This window comes from Trachypithecus francoisi, unplaced genomic scaffold, assembly GCF_009764315.1.
Source record: "Trachypithecus francoisi isolate TF-2019V2 unplaced genomic scaffold, Tfra_2.0 Lachesis_group18, whole genome shotgun sequence".
Classification (NCBI taxonomy): Eukaryota; Metazoa; Chordata; class Mammalia; order Primates; family Cercopithecidae; genus Trachypithecus; species Trachypithecus francoisi.
Window position 1 is genome coordinate 38,944,099 of NW_022681463.1, and position 11,751 is coordinate 38,955,849.

At 43.4% G+C, this 11,751-nt stretch overlaps 1 protein-coding gene across 1 annotated transcript; it reads left to right on the forward strand.

The window, feature by feature from the left end:
- Positions 1-1,901: 1,901 nt before the first annotated feature.
- On the forward strand, positions 1,902-8,154 carry KCTD12 (potassium channel tetramerization domain containing 12). The gene has a single exon (XM_033177520.1). It carries the CDS (start codon positions 2,212-2,214, stop codon positions 3,187-3,189), a length of 978 nt encoding a protein of 325 aa, XP_033033411.1. The 5' UTR covers positions 1,902-2,211; the 3' UTR covers positions 3,190-8,154.
- Positions 8,155-11,751: the final 3,597 nt, after the last annotated feature.

The following is an 11,751-nucleotide window of genomic DNA, read 5'->3' on the forward strand; positions in this document are numbered from 1 at the left end:
GGTGACTTGCTCCAGGGTGATGATAGGGAGATGGTGAAATACATTAATAGTCTAGGAAGATTTTTAACACAGAGCTGGCAGGATTTGCTGATGCAACGAGCAACAGTAATTGTATAAAAATATGTACAGAACTGATACAAAGAAGGCTTTTCTTGGATTTGTAGAAAAGAGACTGGTTTTGTCAGGTCTGTGACACTAATATAACACCTAGTAGCACAACCACCTAGAAATCCTACACTGGGACTTGGAAGTTTTGTGTCATCTATTATTTATCCCAAAGAACAGAAAAAAAAAAAAAGTGGTGAAATACATTCAGTATCAAAATCTGTACTTGCAATTAAGAGAACTGGTTTGGGGGTTGATCTCATTTCAGCACACTGACATGAGCGCGATAATTGTTCAGCAGACATAAACATTTCAAAATAAAAATGACATTTATCTGTGGGGAGACTGAAGCTCATTGGGTAGTTACACAGAAGGATACACATTATCAAGAACAAAGATCTTGCCTGGTTCATCGTGATGTGCGGTCTATACTTCAAACTGATGTGATAACTGCGCAGACCCCTGACCCTTTGCTTATTGGGCTACACTGAAAGCGCTTTGGAGATTATTCGCCTTTGCATTCCTCACTCCCTGGTGCCCTGCAAATAATAGCAGGTACACAAGAAACATTCACTGGCCTAATCATTTCTTGACACCCTCCTCTGCACTCGTCTCTTTTTGCAGCATTCAGGAACTCTTACTTGTTTTTATACCCAAATCAGTGATCAGATAATCACTCATAAATACGACATTTCAGAACGTGCTGGAAGCAGTGCAGATGGTGTGTAGGGAGCCATCCAGAGGCCCCACCCACCTGGGAAGCCAGGGAAAGCTTCCACAGCGAGGAGGCAGTTCTGTGGTCTGCAGTCCGAGGGGATAAATGCAAACGTGCAGGCAGCAGGAGTTGAGAGATGGGATCCAGACAATGGCCTTCAGATATGTAAATAGCCCTCTCTGAGACTGACGGAAACTTGGAGAGGGCCGAAGAGTGACCAAGGCATGCGGGAGAGAAAGGGCGCCTGTACTTTTGGGAGGATAAACACGCAGGGGCCAAAAGTGGCTTTAAAAATTATGTTAGATCTGCAACTGTTGTGAGTTTAAGGGCGCGATTTAACGAAGGCTGAATGGGACCGGGAGACCAAACGTTCCGGAGTCTTACCCCTTCACTTCAGTCTGGCCTCGAAGGCCCTGCGGGAAGAGGGCATTGCAATTAAGAGCAGATTTGGAGCTTGATCTCATTTTGTCTCTGCAGCCAGAAAATAAACTATCATAAAGCATCCTACTGCGGGACACTGAGGTTTGCTTTTTGTTTCTAGGTTTTTTTTTTTTTCCTCTTCCAGACTGGCTGCAAGGCAACTTCAACAAAATCTGGCTGCGCTCGGACTGGGGCGGCCCTTTCGTCTCTCCAGGTTTTTCGCGTCTCTCTACTTTCAGTGACACGACAACCGACGATGGCAGGCCGCAGCTGCACTGCTGGAAGCGGCCAGTTCCGCAGGCGGGAGGGCTGGAGGCTGCCCAGCATTTCCACTCCCGGGGCGGGAGGCTCCAGAAAGTTCACGTCCTCCTTCCAGAGTCCCTGGGTGCTGGCTGGGGCGAAAGGGGAGGGGGCGCAGTGATTGTCCCTCCAAGGAGCTGTCTTCCGAAGCCGCCAAGTCTCGGGCCGGTCCTCGTTGGAAGAGGGAGAAAGTTGGGCGGGACCACAGGGCGGGGCTGGTGGGTGGGGGATGGGTGGGGGGCGGGTGGCAGTCCGGGCGCCCCCAGCGATCGCGAGCTGGGGTGGAGCCAGCAGCCCCGCGTGGCGTCCGCGTTTAAGATGCAAATCGAGTCCCCGCTCCCCCCTCCACCCGCCGGGTAAGCTAGGCTCCGCCGCCGCCCACGCCTCCTGCGCGCCACGGCACCAGAGCAAGCGGCTCTACTTAAGCAGCGCGCGGGCCGCGACCCAGCACTCGCCTAGAGCGCGCGGACAAGGCGGGTCAGAGCGCACTGGAGCTTACCGGGGCGCACAGCGGCGCTCTCGCACTGCTCGACTCAGCGCGGCTCTAGGAGGTGGCGGCGGGGCGCAAGGCTGAGCGAGCCTCCGGGCTCTGGGGCTCCCGGGAAGGCGGCTGCAGTTCTTGAGTGCAGCGCGGCTCCCCGCCACTGTCCCGGCCCGGCCACCTCTCTGTCATGGCTCTGGCGGACAGCACACGTGGATTACCCAACGGGGGCGGCGGCGGCGGCGGCAGCGGCTCCTCGTCGTCCTCCGCGGAGCCGCCGCTCTTTCCCGACATCGTGGAGCTGAACGTGGGGGGCCAGGTGTACGTGACCCGGCGCTGCACGGTGGTGTCGGTGCCCGACTCGCTGCTCTGGCGCATGTTCACGCAGCAGCAGCCGCAGGAGCTGGCCCGGGACAGCAAAGGCCGCTTCTTTCTGGACCGGGACGGCTTCCTCTTCCGCTACATCCTGGATTACCTGCGGGACTTGCAGCTCGTGCTCCCCGACTACTTCCCCGAGCGCAGCCGGCTGCAGCGCGAGGCCGAGTACTTCGAGCTGCCAGAGCTCGTGCGCCGCCTCGGGGCGCCCCAGCAGCCCGGCCCGGGGCCGCCGCCCTCGCGGCGCGGGGTGCACAAGGAGGGCTCGCTGGGTGACGAGCTGCTGCCGCTTGGCTACGCGGAGCCCGAACAGCAGGAGGGCGCCTCTGCCGGGGCGCCCTCGCCCACGCTGGAGCTTGCTAGCCGCAGTCCATCCGGGGGCGCGGCGGGCCCGCTGCTCACGCCGTCCCAGTCGCTGGACGGCAGCCGGCGCTCGGGCTACATCACCATCGGCTACCGCGGCTCCTACACCATCGGGCGGGATGCGCAGGCGGACGCCAAGTTCCGGCGAGTGGCGCGCATCACCGTGTGCGGCAAGACGTCGCTGGCCAAGGAGGTTTTTGGGGACACCCTGAACGAAAGCCGGGACCCGGACCGCCCCCCGGAGCGCTACACCTCGCGCTATTACCTCAAGTTCAACTTCCTGGAGCAGGCCTTCGACAAGCTGTCCGAGTCGGGCTTCCACATGGTGGCGTGCAGCTCCACGGGCACCTGCGCCTTTGCCAGCAGCACCGACCAGAGCGAGGACAAGATCTGGACCAGCTACACCGAGTACGTCTTCTGCAGGGAGTGAGCTCCCCAGACCCCGTCGCCACTCCAGCGCCCACTCCTTTTCCTGCCTGAGAGATGATTACAAAGCCTCTTGTCCTCGCTCTGTCCCCCAGCTGTCCCTCTCCCAATCTCCTCCTCCAGTATTAGCTGGGTGAGACCTATCCGCTCACCTTCCCTCCACTTCAGAACCTGCAGCCGCAAATTCTCTCGGCTGCTTCATCTTCTTTGGACCTCCTGAACCTAGAGAACCCAGAGGAACCCCCACCCCAGCCCCACCTACCACTCCATGCTTCCTCTACTCCCTGCCTCAAACCACCCCTCCCCCAGATGATACTTCAATCTGGATCTATTGGGGCAGTGTGGCCACAGAGTCACCAACTACCTGGGAATGATTGAATTGTTCAGAACCTGATTGGACCATGTCCAGTGTGCGGAAGATTTCCTTGAACTCTTCTCAAGCTCTTAGGACTCACTGGGGGTTTAAGAGATCAGGATTGGTTCCACTGTCTGGGGTTAGTGTTTTACAAGGTCATTACACAGTCTTTTTGACCTCTTTTGAAGGTAGAATTTTAGAAGGCTGGATGGAAGATTCTGAGCCTGGAATTAGGACCCCATGGAGGCAGTCCAGTAACTAAACGAATAAAGTTTTGAAAAGTTACACCTAAAGTAGAAGAATCTAGTGCTGGGACAGTGAAGGATCTTTTCTCGTACAGAATAAAAAGGTCTCAGCCTGTGGCTTAAACTTATAGAAGGTGACCCTCCTGCCTGCAGAGGCACCCTTTTCAGCTGCTGCTCGTCAGAAGCCCTTGATTCCAGTGGTTGACATGGCAGCAGTGACTGGCAAGAGGGAGAAAGGACACTGCCGCCTAAGAGTGCAAGGCTGCTCAGGTCTCCAAGCGCCTAGGAGGTCACCTGGCAGTGACTGTAGGGAGCTGGGTCAGTGCACGTCGTGGGTATTAGGAAAGCCTGTATTCTTGCAATGAATGGCAGTAGGACCTTCCTTTAGCTGTAAGACTTGGTGGGCGGGGTGGGGTGGGGAGGGAGGAAAGGGTAGGAAGGGTGGGAAGGGAGAAGCCAACATACTCGTTTATGATTTGAAAGTTGGAAATTTGTACCATCTGTTTGAGTACATGCACATTTTAAAAATATCATATAGTAAATGCAAACATGCCAAGCATTTTATAAAGATTAATAACAGACCTACTCTTAACTGGCAGTTTGTTGAACTTACTGTTTTGAGTTCTAAACTTAAGAGTTATTAATGCTTATATATAATCTAACCAAAGAGTTACCCAGTAGGGTTTTAGTTTTTGAACTTTTATTTTCTTGTTGATTATAAATCCTGATTTTAAAATCTATTGAGCAAAAGAAGTTTCATTTTGGTTACTTAGACCTAAGATCACTTATTAAAAATCCTTATTTTCTCCAAGCCCAGCAAATGTTGACTTCTGGGCAAACCCGAAAACCTGAAAATGCCACTTTCATGCAGTTTGTTTGAAGTTAAGTGAAATCTTTTCAAATGACAGAACTGCAGAGAACTCAGCACCAAGGGCTGCCTATCTGTAGATAGCTGTAAAATGGAATATTTTAAATGAAGGCAAGTAAGTACTTAAAAGTGAGCTGAGCAATAAAATGGTCTAATAATAGGTAAATGCAACAGAAACAGAAGGAGACCTGATTGCCTTATGCCTTTACTCTTACATGGAATAAATTCACAATGCATATCCTATGTACACCGTAAATGAAGGGAAATAAACCTCGTCATGCTCCATGCTGTGAGGTGTCCTTTGGATATTCTGTGATGATGGAGAAGCCTATTTTGTTTTGTTTTCAGCATCTTTCTCTGATGTACGTTTTTAAGGATTTTGTAAGAGCTGTTTTCAGTGTTTAAATTAGTGCTATTTTTCCTTGTTTTTAAAAATTAATCTTGTACTGTATCTTACTATGTCCATACAGATGTTACAAATTGGAACAGTTTTATTCTTAGACTCATGTGATCCAAGCTGTATATACCATATATAAACATTTTACATGAATCATTTAGTTTTTTAATTCATTTACTAATGCTATAAAATTTCCTATATTACCCCAGTAATTTGCATCAGCTGGTGTATATATAAAGCAACATGTTTTGATGAGTTTCTTACATCCTTATCTATGGGGAAATTGGGTTAGGAAAAAATACATAATTGTAAAACTGAGTTTGCTCTATACTTTTTTTCTTGAGTATTGGTTGTATTTACTAATCATATGTTGATTAACTGTCTACTTAAAATCAAGGTACCTGTATTTTTAATCCACTAATTTTTTTTTAGTTGGGAAATAGATTTGAAGTATTTTATTAGACTAACATTTTTTGAAAAGTAAAATTGACTTTATATACAAAGCCTGTAATTTTGGGCGAAATGGAAACACTTCTAGGAAGTTGTGCTTGCTTGTGTGTTGAGTTTGGTCTCAGACTAAATAATGCATCAGAATTTATCTGTTTGAAGCCTGAAATAATTTAGGACTCTTATTCACTGACCAAAATTCAGTGTTACAGAGATTTCTCTATCCTGCATGGTATTTTGTTAGATTGTTCAACAGGAAGCACATGATTGAGAACATCTTGGGACAGATCAAAACCGATCAAAACCACTGACAGATGGCAAGATTCGGCGATTCTGATTTCCCTTCTCAAATCTGTTCAACTCCAAGAGTCTTGAGAAACTGCTAAAATTTTGCCTCTGTCACTCAAGTCTTACAAACGTTATCTTGTAAACCTCTGAGTTGAACTATTCCACTGTCTTGTACATAGGCATCTTATTCACTCCACCCTGTCACACCCAGCACCCGCTACGTTATTTGAAAGACTGGGAATTTAATGGTTAGGGACAGTAAATCTACTTCTTTTTCCAGGGATGACTGTCTCCTCTAAAGTTAAAGTCAATAAAAGAAAACTGTCTATTTTTAGCCTAAAGTAAAGGCTGTGAAGAAAATTCATTTTACATTGGGTGGATAGTATAATACAAGTAAAATAACTTGACATGAACACCTTTAGATCCCTTCCCCTCCATGGGCTTTGGGCCACAGAATGAACCTTTGAGGCCTGTCAAGTGGATTGTAATCACCTGTAAGCTGTAATGGTGGAGGTATTGTGGATTCATTTGAGTTAGCCTTCCAAAGATACCATTCAAATAACCTGGGAGAATGTCATAAATTATTGAGATAATTATCACTGCAAGAATCTGATTCAGAGGCATGCATTTACATATGTTGCCCTAATTACCATTTGATGACCATAAATACAAGTGAATGAAAAGGAGTAGACAATGGGGGTTAAAAAAAAAGGTACCAGGTTCTGTGTGTTTGCACCAAGTAATTGAAATGTTTTTTGTTTAATACATGTGGACCATGAACAGTATTCATTCTAGTTTTTCAAATGATATGCTGTAGAAAATATTCCTTGAAGATGTGAGGTTTAAAATTTTTTCCCTTTCAATGTTGTTTGTATTGTATTTCTTATTTGGATTTTTTGATTGATAGCACAGTGATAAGTTATAATACTCGACAAAATTGTCTTCTCTTTCAAACCAGAGCCATATATATGTCTGTATATATGGGACCCGCTGCTTCTCTGAGGAAATGCATAATCTTCATACTCAGACAAAATGAGCAATTGGCATTGCTCATAATATATTCCAATTTTTATTGGAATTTTCGATGGCATGTTATTTCAATAAAGCCATGTAAGGTGAAACTTTGATAACTTCTTATCTTCAAGTTAGGGTAAATTCTGATCCAATATTCAAATCATTTGTGTACTCCCACATGCAAAATGCTAAATTACAATGCAGACATTAAGAAAAGTATTGACTGGAGGGGTTGAATTCATTGAGAGTTTATTTTATAGTCTAAATCACAAATACTTTACTCAATTTGGTTTTTAAAATAGTAAACTGAATATTTTTGTTGTAAGCCTATCAGAATCAATCCTTTGTTTGGAATTTTTTTCCTGTTTTTCCTTACTATAAATCATTTAAAAACTGAATTAATTTTCTTAGATGGCTTGAGTCTGTCTCTTGAGAAATAAGTAAAATACTCTTCAGTATCTGTAGCACCTGCAATAGGTCTTTGTATAGCCAGAAACAAGTTATGTTGAAGTTAGCTTTTCTTTGTCACAGTTTTGGACAATAAAAATCTAAAAGTATTAACACTTGATTTTCTACTGGGGCCCTTGAAACTTGGATGGAAGAAATTCAACCAGAATATCTACATTATAGTATAATCATGTGTGGTAGGAAGGTGGACTAGTTAATCAAGATTTGTTGTCACTTACATTTTTAGTGATTCTTTTCCAAACCAGTTTTTTAAAAATTCTAAATGTGTTTTGAGGTATGTGTACATTAATTGTAATGTAAACTATTATACAACTGTTTTTGTGACTTTATAGGCAGGTAAATTTTGCTATTACTATTGAATACAAATGACAATTCATTTATGACCACTCAAACAGCATTAGTAACCATTTAGTGACAAAGGATTAAAACATCATGGTGGATGTTAATTTTGAAGATGTAAATTACATGTTGTTTAAATTTTTCCAGGCATCTGAAAACCTTATCTGCTAGACAATGTAAGATTCACACAGAGTTATCTGGGATTCTGAAATTTTAAGTAGTACATATCATTAAACCATTTTCTCTAAATGTAAGAAGAGAAGAAAAAATTGTTATCAGATTTTTCTAATGACACAGAAATGTAAGAAAAAAATCCCTTTATATTGAAAAAAGATGCAGTTGAAGTCTTTTCAGACGTGCCCAAACTTTGAGAATTTCTTCAACCATCTAATGCTGTGAAGGTTTTTCTTCTCCCTGTTCACAACCAGTTGTATAACAGAAATACTAGCTACTGTTTTCCTTCCTGTGTGTGAAATAATGAATCATTGATTATGTGACTTGTTATGTATTCAATTAAACACTAAAGAATAAAACATTCACTCCTTTAATTATTCCTCTTGGCTCCTTGGCATGGAATGGCTTGAACACTGGTCTAATTTCATTTATGGGGTTCTCCAAATACTGGCAACACTTCCCAAATTGTTGTGGGACTACTGATGAGCATTATGCCATCAGAACTCTTCACCAAAGAACCGACCAGCAGGAACAAAAACAGCTTCTTTCCCCAGAGTTTATTGTCAAGAATGCCCAGGCAGTCTGGTACTCAATGTGGAAGAAATGTTTTTCGCAAACATTTTCTTTGACTTCTTTGCAGCATATGCCAATTGCTGTGTATAGGGACAAGGAAATAGAAGCTTTGAGATGTGCTTTAATTAAAAGTACAGTTCATGAGAAGATTCTAAAAAATCTTGGGAAAGAGGAGCTGCATTTTTGATGTGGGGGCACTTTACTGCATAATCTGTAGTGGTTGATGTTCCTCCTCTCTAAAGAAGGCACAGTGCTGTTAAGATTGAGAAATCACAGAAACTCAAGTTGTCTGGGTTATGGCACCGGAAGCCGTGAGTCGGGCGGGTAGAGTGAGCCAGGCTTCACCCTTCCTCTTTCCTTTTGCCTGTACTTCCTCTGGATAGCTTTTGTTTTAAAAGTGTGTGCGTGTGTAGACACATTATTTTTTGAAAATTTAGTACAGATTAATCCTCCTCCAGTAACCCCTAGTTTTTCCTAGAGGCCAACTTTTTCTTTTCCATGGAAATCACACCTGTTCTGTGTCTTGCTTTCTGTTAACCACAATTCTGGAGCTATTACAATGCATGAACATGTAGCAATGATCTACCTCCTTTTGTCTGATAGCTACTCGATATTCTGCATGATACGCCATTGTCTAGATGTGCTGTCATTTATTTTGCTAGTCCTTTATTGATAGGCATTTAAATTTCCAGGTATTTTTTCCTACTCCAAAGAGTGCTGTACTGAATGCCTTTTTACATATATGCAAATATATTTGAGTCCAGCTTTTTTTGTATGAAGTGATGCCAAGAGAGAAATGACCAGGAGGCACGTTTTCCTTCTTGAGGAACTATGGAAACAGTGGGATTCACTGGAAGCTCTTTAGGAATCGGTGGGGGTGTTATGAAATCACTCTGGAGTCATTAGGTATGTAAGTGTGAAGTTTTATGTAGCTTTTATATTGGAAACAAGGCCCCTTTGTTTTCTACTTCCTTTCAAATTTTATTTTAGATTTTTAAAATGAATTATGACCAATAGTTTTTGGTATACAGTGTATCTAGAGGAGCCATATTATATCCCATACTTCTTAAGGAGGCACCTCAGGGGGATTTGGAAAAGGATGGGAAGCTATAGAAAAAATATGGAGTGCATTCTGGAATCTCAGTTTTACTAATTAAGATATGTACCTATGGGTAGGGGAATTAGGTCCTTTCACTGGTAAGTGATTTATAAAAATCTGTTTCATTTTATGGAAAGATTGAGAAATTTTCATGAATTTAAGAGAGAAAACCCTACATATTAAAGACACTCTGAACTTGTAGAATCCTAGGAATGAGTTCACCCTCTTCTGCCATTAGGAACTTGGTGATGGTGGTAGCGGTAGAGTTGAGAACTTCTGTTGGCATACACTGGGCTTGATTTTTGAGGGATAGTTTAGGGAAAATGTCAGCCTCCTAAATTCTCTGCTTTACTATGCTCAGGTAAGGAGTTTCAATGTCCCTTTGGGACCCAAAGGCACCTTCTTTACACTCACAGATCTCCTAAGAGTAGCAGATGGGGCGAAGTAGAAAAGAGGTCATCAAGGCTGTTTTAGGCCATTAACTCTTAACTTGTCTGCTGCAACTTTCCCCCTTGTATAGCAGCCATTGAGGATTCATTCATTCATTCAAAATCTCTTAGTACTTACTGTGTGCCACACTGTGCCAATCTGTTAGGAAAACGGATGACTAAGACACAGAAGTGCTGAGGATTAGTAAGAGAGCCAAATAAAGATAGAATGACTTGGTAATCAGAGCTAAGATAGTCTGAGCATCTGAGGGAGTCAGAAAGGGGGATACCTAAGTCATATCTTAGGCTTGCTAGAGGAGGAGAAACCAGAGCAAAGGCTAAAAAGTGAAGAAGAGAAAGAGGAGAGGCCTGCTAAGCCCAGGTAAGCTTAGTGAGGAATGATCAGGAGACAGCAAGAGCTAGAAGCAGCTCAGTGTTGCTGCAACCTCATAGCAAAAACAAAAAGCCCTCTATGCCCACCAAAAACAAAAACAAAAAAAACCCCAACTAAACCAAACCAAAACCAACCAGCCAAAAAATGCATGGTCAGAGAAGCAGTAAGAGCCAGATCAGGGTGAGCCTCACATAACCCATTATAAGATTTGAACTTTGGTTCTCAAGATTTGCTGAAGAGTTTTAAGCAGGGTGTAAGGTAGTCAGAGAATTCAATTCTGCAGAGACCGTTTGGGGGCTTTGCGCAGGATGGGTTTGATAGGCATGGCCAGGAGTCAGAAACCAGGAGGGAGGCTGTTTATGGGAGTCCAGATGAGAGGACCACATGAAGCCATGTGCAGATCTCCTGGCTGCAATGGGGGTGGTGGGGAGTGGGTCAGATTTTGTTCATCTTTCTTCTCCCTTCAAACCTGTCAGGTTATGCATGAGTGAGATTTGCAATAATATTGGACACACCATGTTTGAATGAGAAACTCTGTTGCTATGTTAATCCCTAGGTCTCATCATCAAGAGACATAGAGTCTTTAGAGAGACCTCATCAATTATTTAGTAGGCACTGTGTTGAGCACCTATTATTACGCATACAAAGTCCCCAAATGGGAAGTCATCCTTTCAGCTTCAACAACCATTAATTGAGCCTCTACTATATTTGAGACACAGCCTTCTCCTTTACCATCACCAACAGAGAGCAAAATGGTCAACTGGCCAAGTACTTAGAGAAGTTAAAGTATTTCTATAACTACCAGACATGACAAAAAACTTAGCATCCTTGGGCTTTACACACATTTCATGGTTGAAATTTTATGAACACTGTCTTTCCCTCACAATTCTGTTAAATACTCTTAACAACTACTAAGAATGATCTCCGCTTCACCCTCCCTCCTTTTTTTCAGTGTGAAAAAGATGAAGCATAGGAATGATAGATTCTAAAATTAATTATTTGGAATTGTCTTTTGTTAAAGTAACTGACAACATTTCCCCAGTTATTTACTATTTCTTTTTTTATTATACTTTATGTTCTTAATAATTCATTATCCTTCTCCATTCTGCTTTCTAGGTGGATGAGGGAAGAGTAGAATCCAAAGTTAGAGCAAGCTCTCACTTCTGTATGTAGAAAGAAAAGGGCGGTGGAAATATCTTCTTGCTCTGTCTTTTCTTTTTGGAAAGCATTGAATAAAAAAATCACAGTTTTTAAGCAAGAGGAATGCAAGAGAAATGAAGAGTTTAGGCTCATTGATGACTTGGGTTGCTTGCTTCTATTATACAGAGCAGCCCTAATTCTGTTAGATAGTGAGCTCACCCTTGACATTTATTTGCCCATTTATAGAAAAGAAAAAGCATTTATTTTTCTATTTTGCCCCAAGGCTCAACATAGTACATAACATGTAATAGAGCATCAATAAAGGTTTGTTGAAAAA

Bases quoted from the DNA above. Each gene is read 5' to 3' on its own strand.
- KCTD12 (XM_033177520.1), top strand. From the start codon at position 2,212: ATGGCTCTGGCGGACAGCACACGTGGATTACCCAACGGGGGCGGCGGC.